At 35.7% G+C, this 20,281-nt stretch overlaps 1 protein-coding gene across 17 annotated transcripts in view; it reads right to left on the reverse strand.

Moving 5' to 3' along the window:
* The window catches only part of cacna1aa (calcium voltage-gated channel subunit alpha1 Aa), a 156,179-nt gene that overhangs the window by 38,245 nt on the left and 97,653 nt on the right, over nt 1-20,281 (reverse strand). For all 17 annotated transcript variants that reach the window (XR_015479900.1, XR_015479902.1, XR_015479903.1 and 14 more), the window contains 11 exons: nt 15,499-15,598; nt 14,096-14,256; nt 13,884-14,024; nt 12,627-12,828; nt 12,324-12,488; nt 11,668-11,778; nt 7,709-7,792; nt 2,049-2,165; nt 599-664; nt 390-487; nt 159-309 (listed from right to left, as the gene is read on the reverse strand). Coding sequence is in view for 13 of the 17 variants with exons in the window: in XM_087242949.1 (XP_087099075.1) it covers nt 159-309; nt 390-487; nt 599-664; nt 2,049-2,165; nt 7,709-7,792; nt 11,668-11,778; nt 12,324-12,488; nt 12,627-12,828; nt 13,884-14,024; nt 14,096-14,256; nt 15,499-15,598 (1,396 nt within the window). In the remaining 4 variants the exon portion in view is untranslated. The remainder of the gene's footprint in view (nt 1-158; nt 310-389; nt 488-598; nt 665-2,048; nt 2,166-7,708; nt 7,793-11,667; nt 11,779-12,323; nt 12,489-12,626; nt 12,829-13,883; nt 14,025-14,095; nt 14,257-15,498; nt 15,599-20,281) is intronic.

The following is a 20,281-nucleotide window of genomic DNA, read 5'->3' on the forward strand; positions in this document are numbered from 1 at the left end:
CATTATATTATAATACCCACTAATGAAATGAAAACTTCTGCTCAACAAAATGTAAATCATTTCATTTTCTATTAGCAGGAGCAAAATTAGCCATAGCAACAAGCTGTGGTGACAAAAAATGGCGCCCAAGTCCATTATGGCAGAGCTCTTGTACTCACCAGAAATGAACAGAGGAAGATGAAGGAGACAAAGTAGAGGTAGGCAAACTCGCTCCCGCATTCTGGCTTCAGGTTATCAGAGAGAATATCACACGGCTTCTTTCCCAGACATGACAGCATGATGTCATGCCATGCCTCACCTGTAGCACTCCTGCAAACACAGAGGTCAACTATGGTTAGAAAGAATACATGGTCCACACACAGTAGTCAGTACGTGATGCACACACAAACCTAAAGAGCAGCATTAGGGCCTGGAAAAAAGTCCTGAAGTTGTTGTGCTGGGTAATGGCACTGTCACTGTTCTCCTCGATCTTAATGTTCCCAAACAGCTGTGAGAATCAAAAACATATTGCATAGGTCACTAACCTTAAAAAATAGTTGTTTGGCTATTCTCAGTGAGTCCAGTTGTGCATTCCACACTCTGTCTCACACACACCCACCTGCATGCCAATGATGGCGTAGATGAAGAACAGCATGGCGATGAGTAGGCACACATACGGCAGAGCCTGAGCACAGCAGATCAATCAAAATGAGCCAACATGTACCGCATGTGAAAATCTGTCACTATCAGTTTGACAAGCTGATTAAATTTGACTAGCATTGTCAAAATGTGAACATGTGCATGTGTGTGTTCATTTTTACATAGTTTTCTTTGCTATACTGTCTAACCTTTCATGAAAATGACAGTTATTTTATATTTAAGTGAAATATTTAAACTTCTGCATAGTAAAACTGTATCAACAGTAAACAACACTATGAATTTGTAATGCTTTAGTTCATTATTGTTATTTATATAATTCCGGTTGTTATTAGGGCTGGGCAATTAATCAAAAAAGCAATTGATATCGACATTTCAGAACAGGATGATTTTTTCAATTACTTTCCCTATGTGTGACATGAGCCAGCTCTGTTAAAGGCTGTGGCTTTTGGCTGAGGCCAATTTGCAACCACATCAGATCCCTGGTCAAGTAGGACGATGGACCCATTCTTGAGCCTTATTTTGCACTACACCTGCGCCAGAGATGCCTTGAGACAGCATATCATCCATTACAATGAAATTATTATTTACATTAAAATATTTGTTTACAGAAGATGCAAGAAATTCACTGTTTAAAATATTTACAGGATATGCAAGGTATTTTCTTTAGAAGAAATGCTGCTTATTTTTACCTTTAATATAAAATACTGAATTTTTTTTTTTATAAATAGTTATTTATTTATTTAGCATCCAAAAGTTATTCATTTTCACTTTTTTTTTTGAGAAAAAAAGTGACTGTTGGTTTTAGGCAATGTGTGTTTTAATTTCAGTTGCTCAGCGTTGATGTTCAATAAATGATCATAGATATTAGTGTGTGTTTCCTTCAATTGTCTTAAAATCAAGTAATGCACCATTTAAAACTTATCATTTAACTATAAGGACAAAAATAAATAAATAAAATAATCATTATTTATAATCGAGTGTTTAACTGTACGATATATATAAATAAGATGTTCAGTTAATCGAGATTTTGATTTTAGACCAAATCGCCCAGCCCTAGTTGTTATTATTATAGTTAAATAAAAGTTAAATAATGATGTAATTTACAAATTAAACAATGTTTAAAATGTTTTGTACTCAAAAGCAAATTGACAAGTAGGTCAATTGATTATTCAATAGAAATGAAATTTTTAATGAATTATATTTTAAATGAATTATATTCTCTCTAGAATTATGTTGCTTTATTTATTTATTTATTTTATTTATTTTTTTATTTTTTGCTATTTATAAATGTTTTGCCATATTCTTATCAACAGAATCACAATAATCACAATGGACATTTTTCCTTTGCATCTGTAATATAAATGATATTTACAAAATACTTAAAAATTTGTGTATGTGAGCAACTTTACCTTGAAAGACTGGACAAAAGTCCAGAGCAGGATGCGTATGGTTTCACCCTGCCTGAGCAACTTAATGAGACGAGCAGCTCTGAAGAGCCTTAGAAAACTCAGATTTATGAAGTTGTTCTACAGGACCAGAAAGGAAGCAGTAGACAAAAACAAACAAACAAAAAAGACAAAGAAACAACATGAGACAGAAACAAGCAAATACACAAAGACAGGAATTGATGTTAGTCAAACTGGCAAGACTGAACAGGCTCAGCATATCCAATAGTGAAAAGGGGGAAAATAGAAAGGGAAGAGGCAGCAACTCATACAGAAAACATAAAGATAGTAACAAAATAAAATGTTGTAAAAGAGTCTAAACATCCTCATCAGGGAAGGGAGTGCACAGACCCTAAATTCTTGCTTCAGTCAACCAAATGCACTGATCTGTCGATTCACGTGGAATCATGCCAACCACACTAATAGCTTACAATGACCAACAGAGGGCACTAGCAAAGACTAGGAACACATATACTGGGTTAAAGGACATATTTCAGTTAGGTGTTGATAAATCTGCAATTTTGGCCATCTTAGTTTAAGGTGCAATAAATTTAGGAGAGGAAATGACTGTGTTATGTCCTTTAAGCAGCACAGAAATACAGAAAAACAAAAACAGAGTATGAGTTCAAGGTGGATTTAACTCTACCTCTACCTTCATAACTGACATAGTTAGATGTTTTCAGTATGTCTACATCTGTGTGTGTTAGAGCTGCGTGATTCATTGTAAAAGTATCACAATCTTGATATAAAATAAACAAAACGCATAAGTGAAATTTGCTTAATAATAACCGTGTTTATTTATGACTGTAATGGAAAACTTATTAACTTTGGCTGGTAGTTACACTGAATTTTGGGGGCCTGAAAATGCAAACTTCAGAAAATATGTTTAATATAGCACTTTTTAAAAAATTGTATTGTTACAGTGGCACAACGGGTAACACTTTCGCTTCACTGCAGGAAGGTTGCTGGTTCGAGCCCTTAGCTGGGTCGCTTGCCATTTCTGTGTGTAGTTTGCATGTTCTCCCCGTGTTCGCGTGGGTTTCCTCTGATTTCACAGGTTTTCCCCACAAGTTCAAAGATGTACGCTATAGGTGAGAATTGGGTAAGATAAACTGTCCGTAGTGTATGTGTCTATGGGTTTTTCCCAGTGATGGGTTGCAGCTTGAAGGGCATCCGCTGCATAAAACATATGCTGGATAAGTTGGCGGTTCGTTCCGCTGTGGCGACTCCGAAATAATAAAAGGACTAAGCTGAAAATGAATGAATGAATTGTTACAGTCTCCATATAATGTCATTGTGCACTGCATATTTAGTCTATATGCATGGGCGAGTACTTTCGTTTGTAGTTGTTTCTACAGATCTGAGTGAATGTGGATCAACTATATGCCTCAAATGATAAATATATCAACTGCAAAACTTCACCAGTAGGTGGCGATATAAAAACTGTAAAAAAAAATTTATGTTGATTCATCCAGTAATGAAGGAAGAAACATTTTGATGTGTTTTGATTCATTCTAACCAATTTTGTTTTAAGAAAATTTTTATTTGTAATACACACATGCAAAATAATCATACGTTCACATAAGAGGCGAGTGAGCTATCTGAACAAAACTAAGTCGGCTCCTCTATTATGAAATTATTATATCTGACAAAAGAGACCGACAAAGATACATTTTTAATCTGTATATCCTGCATTTTGCGTTCTGATGAGCTGTAAACAGATGAGATGCGTGGCTGTTTCTTGAGTAAAAATATATAATTGTTTTAATCTCACAAAAGATGGAAAACTTTTTGGCTAATCCGACACAGCATGCACATTATTGATCCCATGTGGATAGTCCTGGCCTGTGTTTTGTCTTAATTGGTCTGTTTTTTATGTGGATTTTACACTCATGGGATTTATCTGAGAATGAGGAAACAGCAGTGTTTGAGGCTCACTGTATGCCATTTCCATGTACTGAACTCTTTATGATTTAGTTCTGACGAGGTATATCCAGATTTCCATTCTATTGCACATTTAAATAAAAAAAAGTGATTTTCAATTTCTCCAGAATCACGCAGCTCTAGTGTGTGTTGATGTTTTTAATGTCTGTATGACTGTATGAAGATGCAGTGTAAGAAACATTAGAATTACTAGCGTTCTCTGTCAGCAAAAAAAGTTGCGCAACATGCATTTAGGAAACCCGCAAAGAAGCACCAACGTTTAAACTGTGTGCTACGGATCAATTACACCTCAGCTGAGAGGCGTTTTGTCATTATCAGACAAGCAGGGGTGAAAGGTCATCATGACTCGAGCACATGCATCATTATCATCATCATCACCATCAGCCACAGGGAAACAGATGCAATAGATGCATTACTCCAAAATAAAATTACAAACCATCTACATGTAGATGTTGCAGAAGCATGGTTTATAGCAGTATTTTTGGAGGTTGATTAAACAACCATTGTGATTGTTCAGGTCAGGTCATGGATATACACATGAGTTTCATAGTGCATTTTGATTGGATGGAGTCATCAGAGGGCGAAGCCGCCAATAAGAAGAGTTTAAAGAAAGCATGTAAAAAAAGATGAAACAAGAAATGAATTATCATTATGCATATCTTACAACAAACTCTGGATCCAAATAAAGGTTGATTATAACAAAAAAACTGCAAAAAACAGAACAGAAGCACACACATCACTGGCAAAATGCTTAAGCTGGGCGCTCGACAAAAGAGACAAAAACAAAAGAAATAAAAAAATGAACAGAAGTCAGTGCACCAAAGCTCCTAAAATTGAATACTCAACTATCACACAGGTGACGTTTCTAGAGCTAAAGCTGTGCGATAGCCAGGTATTACATTAGTTTTGCATTTCTGGAGCTTTGGTGTGATATTGATAATCATTTTCAAATTGTTTCACAGTTCATATATTCCAGTGGAGCTTATATTGTTTTTAAACTTTTCTTTATGTCATATTATTTGTATTGTAGGTAACTACAGATCCAACATCCTTCAGATTTTTATAATAGTTTTAACAAAATTAAAGCAACAGCACTGTTTTTATAAGTTAACGAGCTATTTCATATTACATTTCTGTTAAAATAATTAAATTTTGTCATTAATTGGTTTCTGTAATCCTAAAAACATACTGAATAGAGTCAGTATTAATTAACGTAATACTCACACTTTTCTAACTGTTCTTGATTGAGAAAACAGAATAAAAGTATTGATGAATGAAATGTTTGTGAAACAAAAAGCTCTCCAGAATGTAAATGTCCCCTTCCCATAATGCAACAGACACTGACGTGCAATAACAAAAGGTAAATCATGGTTTGCCAGACTGTGACGTAACTTCAACCCTACTGACTATCCCAAAAAAATGAAGAAAAAAAATTAAATAAGCAAATATCCAGAAAATCAAGCTAGTAAAAAAGCAATATTTTAACAAACAAATAGCACATTTCCTTATATGTGTTCCATTCTTAAATATCTTGTCGAGATTAATGCACTTTTCCTTTCTACACTGAAAAACTTTCAAATTAACAGTTTGGTGTATCAAAGTTCTCTCTCTTTTTTTTTATTAAATAGACAGCAGAGTTTAGTTACATTGCAGCCATGAACTATGATTTGCTAGTTGCATTTGCGGGCAGGACATTCTCATTCTACAGAGCCTTTAATTGGACAAAATCTGTGTAGTGCAGGATGAATAACCGATATTAGAATTGAAATACGGTACTGTCTAAATATACAGTATGTGCTGAAAAAGACAATAACTGTAGGTTAACACTAGTGTATAGGTATAACTTCTCACAGTTAACAGACTTGTACTAAAAATCACAAAGCTTTAACTTTGATTTAATGAGGTCAATAAAGTGTCTGCACATAAACTGTAAGCTCAAGCTGTGGATACAAGAAAATTACAAGGAAACAAAACATACAGTGCTGTGAAAAGTCTTAGGCCACCTTCAGTGCAAAGTTTTATTAACCATCCATATTTATGTTTTCCTTTACAAACAAAATAAAGGAGATATAAGTTCACAAAATGAACAAAGTCGGTATATAGTTTAATCATCAATGTCTTCAAGCATATTCTATTGGGTAAACTGTTGTGAAGCACACCAGGCTTTGTCTAAAGATTACCCTACAACAACAAATATAATGGTGGTCAAAGATTTTTGCACAGTCCTGTAAATAAATGAATGGTTTGTAATGGTAAACACATTCCTACTGAAATGCTTTGGTACTGTATGTCATTTGGTTTGATACTGACGCCTTTCAAGCAAATATAGTATTTTAAACACTGCGTATATAAAACTGCATATGTATATATATTGTTATTAATTCAAATCAATAGTGATTCTATAATCCCATGATTGACCTTAGGTTAGTTTTAATGTTTCATTTGATGCATAAAGAAAACTTTATTAGACAGACATTTTATACCGCACTGCTTATCTTTCAAACTATTTACCTTTACTTTTAGTCATTTAGCAGACGCTTTCATCCAAGTTTACAATAAGGAGTGATTGATTATAAAGAGACAGCAATTGCATCAAGTGCTACTAATCCAAAGCTTCAGGTTTTATTAGAAAAATACAAGCTATAATAGGTAGAATTATGAAATGAGTTGTTTAGTTATTATTTTAAAGTTAAGAGCTAGAAATTCATACAATAAATGCAGTTTAGATGTAGTATAGCAGATGCCTCTGTTGAAAAAGCAGCTGAGCAATAATAAATGCCATCGTTCTTTCCACTATGACCACTAGTTACAGCATAAAAATCAACATGAATTAACATCTCGCTTCTTATCTATTTTTCATTTAACATAGCCTATGAGTTTTATTTTAATTATTTAATATTTGTTGAAACAAATTTGATATGAACACAAACTATGAAACAATTATTATATGTGTCAATTATTATTCTGCATCAACAAAACAGAAAAAACATTTATTTTAATACTTAATTTTTAATAGTTATATATATATATATATATATATATATATATATATATATATATATATTTTTTTTTTTAATATATTTGTTTTAGACATGTAATGTAATAAATGCCTAATATGCAATATGATAGCATTTTTTGAAGTAATTTATGTTGTAAAATGTTTATTTTTTTACATTTAATAGTTTGAGCTCTGTTATTAATCGTGTTTTGCAAGTTGTTTACATCTTTAGCTGAGTTAAAGTAATTAAAGTTAGAGTTAAAGAAAAATGTAATTATAATTATAATTGATTTTGCTCTATAAAAGTTTTTTCCCTGCTGTGAATTCAAAACCAAACCACCAATTTTGTGTACCGTTACACCCATAACATTTAGCATTTCAACATTTTCTGGATCCTAACTACACATTAATAGTTAATAATGACATTTTCAGCTGGTAGGTCAGTTTGAACTGGCTTGGGGATAAATGACAAATCTGTCACTGCTGAGCACCAGTGGCTCACTGATCCGCCTCACACACCAACTGGGACAATTATATAAGACTTTTAGGAGTTCCTTACACCTCAGTGAGCAAAAGAAGATCCTGCAGAGTCTCTCAATCACATACGGAAACACACACAAGCGTACAGAGAGGATACACAAACAAACACGCACAGATGGTGGCCCTTCTGCTACACACTTACCCCCAGCTCTGTGACTAAAATATCAGTGATGCTGCCAAGTACAGTCACACAGTCGAAGATGTTCCAGGCATCTTTGAAGTAGTTCTGTGGTTAAAAAACACGACAACAAAAAACACACAGTTGTCAGTTTGGCTATAAAAGGAATGTGTTTGGCACAAACACTCAATGACCCACAGACAGAAAAAGGAGCAAACGATTTATTTTCACTCTTTGGTGTTAATGAAGTGATGCCTTCCCCTTTTAGCCCCTGTTTTCCTCTCCCTGCAAACAAAAAAAAGGCTGCATGCCTAGAAGACTAGTGGCCCAGATGCTGAACATGGCTCGCCTTTTTGCGAGCTGCCAAGTGAGTGCCTGCAGAAAAACAGTGCATTAGGGTCATTCAGTGCACCAGCTGCATGTGAAAAAAGGACACCGTAGCTAAGCCTGTCTCTCTTTCAATCCACCACCCGTCAAACTTGTTGTCTTCAGCTCGCTCTAAACCTCTCATCCTTTATCCATGTTCCACTTTTAATCGCTTTAATATGCCTTCCAGCTCACTATCTCCAACTTTAAGCTGACTACAACCTTTTCTTTTGTCTTTGGCGCTTCCATGTCTGAAACCCTTTATCAGAACAACTACCTCTTTGATCCTTCTCTCTCCTGCTCGATCTGTTCATAAATCTGCTTGTGCAATGCTGATTCTGACCTCTGGTATTTTAAAAGTCTTTTCCCCCCATTCTATAAATTCTTGTTGTGTTGCTGATAAGAAATATGTCAGACTTCATATTGCTTCCCAACCCAGTCAACTGTCTTTAACAATGTGCGTTATGTCATCAAGAAGGTAGCACTAGTGGCAGGTTTTCGGAAATAAAAGCATTAGCAAACAGTGGCTATTAAAGCAGTGCTTTTTGTATTTTGTTATCGAAAAATCCTGAAGAAGCTTCAAAAACTTTCTTGGCATTGCACGATTCCACATAGCAGCACCAAAGCCATCCTCTATTTATTTATTTAATTTATTTATACAGGGAGAATGTACAACATGACATGTTGTGCTAGAGTTAGCTATAAAGCTAATTTACATCTCTCTAGCTTTTATTTTGGCAAAGTTGAAATTTGTGTTGTGGTGTAGTCTTTCTGCTGGGAGTCTGAGAATGCACTTGGTATGTGGCGGTAACTGGTTTTAAGGTTTACTGCGGCTTGGAAAACTCAAGGTTTTAAAACTGCTAAAATTTTCTGTTATACCGTTCCTAAGGTATATGTAAAGTTTTTATATATTTTATATGTTATAAAGAAATATGTGCTTTTGAAACTAATGAAGATAGCAGAAGTCAATTGTTTATTTTAATTATTCAGCTGACAGCTTTACTGTTCCAAAATATTGGGGGGTAATCACAATATCGTGAAACCGTGATATTTTTATCTAAGGTTATCATGTCATCAGAAACTTATACCGGCCCATGCCTAGAATGCACCAGACAAAGCATTGGTTGTTGCCCACAGTAGAGATGCGCGGTTGGCGGTTATAGCCGCGGACTCCGCGGATAAACAGCGGATCGGGCGGATGACGTTACGAAAAAATAATATTTTAATTAAATTCGGGCGGGTGGCGGGCGGTTGTACTGTTTTTATAGGCATAGCTGGCGCACCAACGAAAAAGCCTAGGACTGACTTCACAGAATGGGAGGACGAATCGGATACACTAATTCTGGATGAAGTACAGAAGTATTCCTCTACAAACTTCCGTATAGACGGATCAGCAGAGGAAAATCTACTTCCTTTTGGGAGAAATAAGGCCAGTCATTCCCACGACTACAGCACCTTTCCAAGAGAATTCTATGCATTTCAGCAACAAGTGCTGCGAGCGAGCGCTCCTTCAGTGCAGCAGGGCGCATTATAGTGGCTATGCAGGCGCTCCCGTCTGAATCCTGACACTGTAGATGCTATTTTATTCCTGCATTGTGCCAAGAAAAAATCAAACTAGACCTAAGGTCAGGCATATTAAACCAATTAGCCTATGTTATTTAGGCTACACATATGTTCAATATAAACTTTTGAGTTCGGTCAGCTGATAATTTTACGTTCATATTGGTTTAGCCTATTCTATTCTAGACATGTTGGCCTCGCTTTTACGTTCCGAGGCTAAGGTTATTTTGCCAGAATTTCTTTGTCGCAACTGGCGTAGTATTTCGTTATGCTTCAAGTTTGAGGGGAATGGGGATAATCTTAAGTCCATGCTTGGGGCACTTGTCATACATGCACTTAGCCTGGTCAGACTTTATGTTCGCTCAAAGAGGGATGGCATATCTATTTTTCTAATTTAATTTCTAATTGTGGGGGTGACTGAGCCTACAAGGCTTAGGCACGATATGACGTTTTTATTAAAAAAAATTTCAACTGTTTGCCAAAGCATGCGACTATAGCCTATGCCTACATTAAGATATTTATGTTAATATTTTTTTACTGCCTGTTGTTTCTTTTGGCATATAAAATAGGTATTGTCTGATAGAGATATAAATAAAGGTTCATCTTGTCGCAGAACTGGTGTTGTTTCTGATTTCTACCAGCTCAATAACATCCACAGCAAAAAATAAAAAATAAATAAATAAAAAAATAGTCGAAAAACTGTGCCCATTAATTAGATGTGCAAGGCAATCAGGTACGTTTTTGGGGTTGCTATGGACAACTACAAATGTAAACATTATTAGGCTATAATGTAAATGACTTATTATTCTATCTATTTACTAAAAAATAAAGTGAAATAGGCATTTAGTAGTAGACTAAATAGCAGCATGTTGAAATGATGTGTCAATGCGTTTTCTATTAGGCTACAATAAAAAAAGTTGTACAGTACAGTGCGTTTAATTTAGGCTATTTATTTACTTTTGTCCCTGTGCGCCGATTGGAGACGGAGTTCACTGCTGATATTCTGAGAGCTCGGGTGCTTCTCATTTCTTATTTGTGCATCCTCGTTTCCTTTCCTTGCTTTCTTTCCTCGTGTTTCCACCCCACCGGGATACGAGGGAAGGACGCAAGGAAAAGACTGAAGGACCGAGGAATCGAATCAAGTGAAAAGACACGTCCTCGTATCTTTAGCGTCACTTCAAAGCGTCGTCAATTAATGACTTGCACGTTTGGATTAACTGCATGTCTACATTAAAGTCATTCTCTATTCTATAATGATCAATAAAGAAACATTCATTTAATAATAAAAAGGAATAAGCCATTCAAATAAAGAGCCCAATCAGCAGTTGGCGGGCTGGTGCGGTTTTAAAAATTGGTCAAAAATGTTACTGCGGATGGATGGCGGACGGATGATGAATTTTGTCATGCGGTTGCGGATGAAATAATAGCCCATCCGCGCATCTCTAGCCCACAGTGATACACTATATGACAAAACAATTGATTCATATGGTTTACCACTAGGGACCACTGTTCTGTTGTGAAATAGCAGGTGTGGTATTGTGCCAGTGGGACAACGTGGGACATTGGGCTATGTAAATTTGATTAATTATTTTAATTTAAGGGAAGAGGTCACCCAAAACCGAATGGAAAACCTGGAAATTCGAAAAAGCTGGTCACCCCAATCACAGCAAAATCCTTTGTTGTTATCATACCAAAATTGAGCTGATATCATAATCTGAAATACTGAATCAGGGATTAGGAAGACTGTTATTCTCACAAAATATGGCCTAAAGTAATGAATATTAATGAATATTAAATGAGTGCTTTTACATGGAGTTCTATAGTTAAAAAAACAAACACACTTTTGATGAATGAAAGAACTAACTCTTCATTTGACTTACAATTAAACCCATATCAATTTTTAATAACTGCAACATGACACTTTTACTTGCATACAATTATACAGCGTGGGAACATCCTCCAAAGAAGCTTTAGAGAAATTATGCTACTAAATTTGTCCCCAAAATATAATGAAGCAAGAACAGATCTATTTACAGATGAGAAAACTGCACACTCACCAATGCTCCGAAGGCTATGATCTTCAATATGCACTCCATGGAGAATAGAGAGGTGAACACTATGTTCAGGTATTTTAGCACATCTTCATAAGTAAGCGATGCTCCATCATACTAAACACAAAAACATATTCAAACGATATTATCCAGTCTCAAATTGTGGTAAACATTTTGCTAATGATGTAAATTTAATAGCAGACAACCAATAAAGGTTTTTTTAAGTGCTAGCAAGTGAACAATGATATAGTTTAAATGATTTCAGTTCCCAGTCCTAACTTACAGCCAGATGTATACGCCAGCCGCAAAAAACAACTTCTGACTTCATTCTTTAACATTATTATAGGACGCTTTGTTAAAGAATAGAGGGATTTAAATCTTGCTCTATGAATTTGTCTTTCACAAAAACAGAACTGATACTGTTTAGATTTTTTAAATACAGCAATCTCACATAACTCATGTAGAATATGTGAACTGGTGCATTTCTTCAGGGAATTTTTGTTTTGTTTTTAATCACAGGAGTGAACAAGAATGTGTCCTTCTTGGCAACTTGTGATCCAAAAAAAACAAAACAGGTGTAAACAGGATATTAGTTTGGTTTTTTAGGATCGATGCAAGACCCTATTGTGTATTTGCTGGTGTTAGTCAGTGCTCGTTTTCACCTTCATCATAAGGACAATAGTGTTGAGCGCGATCAAGGCCATGATGGTGTATTCAAATGGAGGAGACACCACAAACTCCCACATGCGGTACTGAAAGGTCTGCTTGTTCTGGGGCATGTGCCGTGTGAGCGGCTTAGCGTTGATGGCAAAGTCTATGCAGGCTCTCTGAAAACAGAACAGAGGCAATGCGGTTTAATCAAGCTGAAAATCTGCCATACCATACAAATGAGATCAATCTAAGCATTGAGAATGAAGGAGATTGGTCTTAAGCTAATAAACACATGCATCTGATATGTCCTTCACCTCATTCTTTTCCAGGCTATAGTCCTCCATCATTTTGTCTCCTTGCTCCTGGAAAGTAATGATGATAAGAGCCACGAAGATGTTGACGAAGAAGAAGGGGAAGACCACGAAGTACACCACGTAAAAGATGGACATTTCCATCCGGTAACCTGGGCTCGGGCCCTGATTCTCGTAGGTCGCATCTACTGAATGTTTTAGCACTCTGAAAAGTGGCAAAAAATAAGAGACATTGGGGAATTGGGTGTGACGCGATTCTGTAGACCCTTTTAAAGGGTTTCTGCAGGCTCATCCAAGTCAAACTTAAGACTTTTTAGGACTACTCACTCACTTTCCTTTGGCTAAGTCCTTGCTTTATCTGGCGTCACCAGATAACAGACTACTATTCACTGTTTACATTACTCCACAGTCAGTATTATATATTGTTTACATTCATAGATATTTATATATATACACATTTCATAGTTATACTTCTGTCACTTCTGTGTATGTATGTATATCACGTGTATGATGTGTATATTATGTGTATGACTTCACTTTGGATGGCAAAGTTAAAATTTCATTGTAGAGGGAACCTTGTTTCCTTACTGTGATCATGAAAATAAAAAAATAATTGAAATTGAATTTAATTGAATAATTAAATTTAGGACCCATATCACAATATCTTATTTGTAGTCATTAGGCAGCAAATTACATTTGAACTATCAAAAGACAGAACTGCAAAATATAATACAAAAAATTAATTTCCAAGGGCTGTTTGGACATTTATATTAGTATTATAGTGTTAATGGACAGTAAAAAAGACCTGTTTAAAATAATTTTATACCTAAAACACAATACTTCATTGAATTTTGGTATTTTCCCTGGTTTTAGAGATCCAGCTAAAGTCTAGATCTAGACTAAATTGCATGTATGAGCTGTCTTAACTAAAAATTACTTCCAGTGACATAAAGAAACAATACATTAGTGCCACAAAGTAGTTGCAAGATATACACCAGTAGTATTTCTTCTGAGTCATTCTCATAAAAGCGGCTTAAATACCAAATAGTCCTGGCATGAGCTAAACCCTGTTTGTGAAACCGGTCCTTTTGATCTGAGACTTTTTAAAGCTTTCAAGACCCAAAACACACCCTGCTTTTAGCTGTAATTATAACCAATCTTCAAATAAGCCATGTAAAACTTCCAACTTATTCAAATCGCAATTTAGGACAAAAATCTGAATGACTGGAGATTAGGTAAGGACTTGTAAAGTATACATACTGCGGCCACCCCTCTCCCGTAGAAACGGTGAAGAGGGTGAGAAGGGCCCAGAGCACGTTGTCGTAGTGGAAATCGTATTTCTTCCATTCCCGCTTCTGTGACCTCACTTCGTTATCTCTTTCATAGACCAGATACTCGCCCCTGACAACAGAATGCTTTTAGAATAAAGCTCTGATGGATTTGTTCGTCAATGTCTGTGTAATTTCTCTCACCTGCAGTCGCGCTCAAACTCTTTGGATTCATCAGTGCAGTAAAAGAAACGTCCCTTAAAGAGCTGCACAGCCACCACAGCGAAGATGAACATGAAGAGCATGTAGACGATGAGGATGTTCAACACATTCTTCAGAGAGTTTACCACACAGTCGAAGACAGCCTGAAAATAGTCAAAGCAGGAAGAGATGAGACTAAATTAAATCAAGCCTGAAGCAGAATACAAACTCTAAATAAAAAAAAATATAGACTCTAGAAAAAAGCACTGGGGTCCGTTCTTTGTACCTTAACAGTCTGGTTGATGATTTGGCAGATCCTGGATCTATTAATCTTGATAACTGATCTTTGACTAATCTGGTTCTTCAAGAATTGATCTGAAATCTCTGCATGTGCTTGTTATGAAAAACAAGTCTATCAAATCTTGCAGCGTAATGACATCAGCATTGCAGCGTAATGACATCATTTGATTCATATTTAATGATCCATTTGAGCAAAAATTACATAAAACTTGTGGTAAATGATTTGTTAAATATGACATGCAATAGCTTTACACATTTGTTGTTGGCTAAAGGCTTTGCACTTTCCTTAAAGAGTATTTAGCAAATAATTTTATTTTCAAAGCAGTTGTTTTTTTAAAGATAGCATTCAAGTATCTTAATCCAAAATTGGTTATTTAAATTTGCATCAAAAAAGCATTTTGATATTGGAAAGATGTTTGCAACTTTTACGAAGCATCAAATCACCAGCATATTAGCTGGCAAAACATGCATGACTCCAATAAATAAATAAAAAGAGAACAACTATTGTCCATGTCTATTATAATACACTCTTAGAAAATGCACATAAGCTGGGTTGATACCTTTAAAATATGTGTTCTTATCTAATAACCATATTGGTATGTTAAAATTAGCAGATAGGCCTACATGGTTACAAATAAATGATCTTTTTGACTCCCTTGTAAAAGAACACCCCTTGACTTATTTTTGGAGTGTAGATTACATAACAGTTCTTAACTCTTAACAATTCATAACTTCTGATTTGTTTTATTAAATATATTTTTTATTAATTTGTAACATGTAACCTAAAGCTTACTATTGTAAGAAAATATCTGCAGTTTATACATATATTTAGTATCGCATTTGGTTGTAATGACATCTAATGATCAGATCCCGTTTATATAAAACAAGCCTGCTACCAAGCAGGTTTAAGCTACTAGACCTGTTGCTATGACAACAACTCTCAGATGAATTTTGAAGAACAAAACTATGCTAGATTGTGTCAAATCATAAATAACCAAATCCAGCTAAGTGAATAATCCCCTCAGACCTCAGGTTAAGACAAAACCAAAACATATCCATCCCCATTTTTTCAGTAATCAAACACAACTGGCTTGAAATTCAAGTACCTTCAGTTTTGGCAGACGTTTGATGGTTTTCAGCGGCCGCAGTACTCGAAGCACACGTAGAGACTTGATAGTACTGATGTCTTTCCCTTTGCTGTTTCCTCTGCAGATTAGCACAAACACACACAATAAACACAACTGGAAAGTGAAATGGCAAGTGACGTTAGGCTACATGAGCAATTGGTTTTGCACACACAGTCTAGGGGTGAGTTAGTAGCTCAGATTGTTAAAAACAATGAAACATGCCCACTACATCCACACAGTTATTCCCAGGCAATCGGGAATCTCGTCTGTGTCTCCTCACTGAGAATGTAGCCTGTTGTAGCCGAACAATCAAGCCCATTTCACAGTGCTCAGGATAGACACATACTGGAACACATTTGCACACATTCGGCCTCAACACAAACACACTCTCACACACGTTCGCTGGTGTGGCTCATGCTGTACTAAAAACTAGCTCAGCAGATGTAATATCCACTGTACCGTCTTAGCTCATGCTGGAACCACCACTGTACCTCTTGTTCCCAAGGAACACTGGCTGGTTTCATCACATTGCCAGGACGACAGCATGAAACATACGGAGCAGACTCAGGCATCCCCGCTGCAGAATGCCCAGCCAAACCTTTCTTTCTTGTTTTTGGGTTGTCCATTGGCAAACACATAGTAGACATATAAAAGGACCAGAAAACACCATCCAGTCGCTCCAGTGAGCTGGTCCGTTATATATCAGCCCTGGCTCTGTAGTGTGAAGAACCGTGTGACCCTGAAGGTATAGTCAGTCTGAAGACTTTCTGTTCTACGTTACCACATTGCTCCTGTTATATGCAAGCGCTACCATCCACCAGATGTGCATACAGCTGTTGGATGGCAGATGTGTTAGTGATGGCAGTTAGTGATAAACAAGGTAAATGCCAAAGTCGTTTAATGAAGACTAATCTATGTGAATTGTATACCAAAGCAAAACAAACAGGTAATGGTTCTTGATGTACTTTTTGTCGTGATGAACTTTATTAACATTAAAAAACAACAGTGAGGCCCAAAAGGTTTTTTTTATTTATTTTTTTTAAGGAATTACATTGGCTGCATTTACACTTCAGATCTTGATTATGATTTTTGATTTTGTAATTTTATTTATTTATTTTTTTGATGACCAGCTAACATCATCTTTTAAAAGTCACTTGTTTTCGATTGTCTGCATTTACACAGCACATGGCAAAGGCTCTTTTCTCCATTACTGTATTTAATCTGTTCACAGGGTTTCATTTTTTTTTTTTTTTGACAAGCTGTTTTACTATAGTCTATGACAGAAAAGTTCTCACTTGGCTGTCTTTTTTTAATCTAAGCTTTTTTAAACCAGTAGACATCTTCATGTAATGTCCATGGCGTGATTTATGCATGTGATTTATGCAACAGTTTTATATTTATATTGGTTATTCACGTGGCGGATGTTGCGCTCTCTCTCCTTAACATGCATAAATACTTGTGCTACATGATGAAATAAAAGCTTTTTTAGTAGTTGTGTATGAGATTTTAGGTTTGGGACTCTACTGAAGTCTGTTGCGAAATGAAAGCGTCAGAGTGACATCATTTGCTACGGTTTTTAATGATGCGTGACTCGCATTGACAGGTGATAATCTGATCTACCTGTTTACACAGCAGACATGAGGGCACGGACCTGATTCATATCGGATAAATTTCCACATATGAACCAAGTCTGATTAAGTCTGATAACATCTGATTTGAGTAAATCGAAATCCATGTGATTTTTTCCTGTTTACACATACATGGGCTATATGCGATCTGTGTCACATGGGAGAAAAGAATTGGAATTGAGTCACTTGAACCATGCAGTGTAAATGCAGCCTTTGAAAAATGTTTTGTTTTATGGGCAAAGCATTGAGGCTGTTTTCAATCTATTTATTTGACAAAAGCACATTTAAATTTTGCTGTTCTTTCTATATATTACAATGTGTATCCTTTAACTGTTTATTTTCTGAGCAAGAATTACCACCATACATTTGTACCATGCTTTACTTAAGACACCTACTAAAGTCTCTATTTAAGTATCACAGTGCAGCCTTAACATACTAATTTATTATCATTTTATATTTCTATACTTTGTACCACTGTCTTTAAAAAAATATTTATTTAAAATATAATAACATTTAGTTTTATCAGCAATAATTATGATGTGTTCATTAATTGCAAACCACTCTTTTCTTTTAAGAAAGGAAAATTGTCTAAAATTGTATTCAGAAATTTGATAATGTCTTAAAAGATTGATTGACTGGTAACTTTTTCGCTTATAGGTGGTGTATGTAAGTTTTTGACTCTTCTAAAACATTAAAATACCATAATATGTTTGCAGATATTTTAGAAACATGCAAAGTGACCATTCTTGTTTATCTGAAAAACAATGCTAAAGTTGGATATTCTGCTTTGAAAATGCGCTTTACGTGCCGGAATGTCTGTTTTTGTTTTGGTTCTTTTAACCTACCCAATGCCAGTTTAGCCAATTATATTCAGCACTTCAGGTTGCCTTGATGGAAAATCGCTAATTTCATTCATTCATTCAGAAAGGCTCTCAAAGCATGCGTCCGTGGAAGAAATGCAACTTCCGGGGGGCAGTAGAAATCTCCAAAATGAGATCAGAGTTTCACATGGGGTGGTTATTAATTAACAAATAATATAAATCTTACAAACGTAAACAATAGGTGAGCAGGTTACATTGTAAGTCCATGTTCTAACAACGCACTACATGACGAGATTTGCAGTGATAAGCAATTTGGCTGTTTGCACCAGATGAAATTTGACAGAAATTTAAATACAGCCATTTAGAAGCACAGAATGGTGCACTTACTCACAAAATGGTTTATAAGTTCATTTTCAAGCGGTTCATTTTATTTTCAACATCTGAGTTAAACTATGCTGCTGCTCTCAGTAGTACGGCAATAAATGTAATCTAAAATGGCATTCAAACTCGTAATACTTAGAATTTAACATGGCAAATGAGGTGTACTTGAGATGATCAGTTTATCCTGTTGTTCACCTGTGAGAAATAGAAGCCGTTTTTAATATATCGATTCGAGTATTCAATATTCTATTCGGTGTAGGTTAGAACAAAAACTCCTTTTAATATGGAAAATATTCCTTCTATCACATGCTTTTGCTTTTATTTAGAGCACGACTTAAACCAGCCTTTAGGCTTGATCGTCAGACTTGTTCCTATTGGTCCTCAATCTGGCAACCTTTGTTTGCATTTGTTTTGATCCAGGAATGCAATACATTGTTCAACCACTGGGTGTCAAACATACATACTACACCTTTAACATGAAAATGTTCCAAAACCACATGTTTTGTATGTATTTAACACGTGAAGTGACTGTGTTATTTTCTGTAAGGGTATTTCAAAATGTAAATAACAAGATCCTACATTTTTTTACAATTTTGGGCCTCACTGTATAAAACATGTATGCATATAATTTGCATCTTTATGGTCTTCTCTGTCCTTTCTTTTCATGGTCTGTCTCAGTGTCAAGGACAGAGGGCACTGCTCTAGATTTCCAGTGCCGTGCCAAATTCTGCCCTCTCAGCAGATGTGGTTACACACTGTCAAGCATAAACAAGCGTCCATCAGAGAGAGAAGTGCTGTTAGAGTGACGGGTGCAGAGGTGAAGGACCTCTCAAACCCCCTATCTGAATGATCGTCCACGGGTGCTTAACACAGAAACAGTGACAGAGCGATAGAAGGAGATGGGGGACTTGCAGACACACAGAGACAAATCCAAAAAAGAAAGAGAGGAAAGCTGTGTAATTGCCAGGACGAGCATTAAGAATAAAAGTCAGACAAAGAAAGAGATAAAGAGAGAAAGAAAGAGAAAGAGAGAGAGAGACATTACCCGCTTCCTCCGCTGAAGGTGTGAGCAGTTGAAGAGATGAGAAAGGAATCAGACACACATACACACACACGCACACACAAAGACACGGGGAAGAAAGGGAGTTTGAAGGAAGAAATACATTAATATGAGACACACACAGTATAAAGAGAGAAACAAGGATGCAAGCTTGTGAATTACTGTGTACATCCACACACCCATACATCGGTTTTGTTCACTTACCCCTTTACATTACTCAACAAAACTCTTAACAATGTATAAGCTTATCATATAGGCAAATTATAGAGCCAGACCTTTGACTTGCAGCAAAAGGTCTGATCATCACTGCAATTTATTAAGCCCAAGAACCACCTACAGTCCCTTTTTGTTTTTATGTGATGTTTAGGACTGGAAGTAACTAAATTTATATATTTAATCACCACTGAGTGAAACAGTGGTTATGGAAGTAAAAAAACACATACGTTTTCACCATGGGGGATTGATATTTAGAGATAATTTATAAGCCCTTAAAGACATATAAGCAAGCTTTAAAGTTGTTCTATGCTTTTGTTGAAGCCATCAGCTTGCACAAAGTAAACATTCTGTAGGTTTGTATTGCTATTGTACTTAGCAATGATCCAAGTGAAAGACTTACATTACAGATTGTCAAAATAAATATAAAGAGATGCAAATGTACCAGTATTATTTCATTTAAACTTAAACAACTGTGTTTTAATGGAATTTTCCAGAAGTTGCTTTGAAATGATAAATAACAAAAAAGCAAGAGGTGTGCTCATTAAAAGTGACTTAAATACCAAAGTAAAAATGTATGCATTTATACAAAGTAATATTCAATAAATATGTTCTTTTACGTGATCATTTACAGTGATTTTTAATTTAGTTATGTACTT

The sequence above is a fragment of the Danio rerio genome, chromosome 3 (genome assembly GCF_052040795.2).
Source record: "Danio rerio strain M-AB ecotype USA chromosome 3, GRCz13ab, whole genome shotgun sequence".
NCBI classification, from domain to species: Eukaryota; Metazoa; Chordata; class Actinopteri; order Cypriniformes; family Danionidae; genus Danio; species Danio rerio.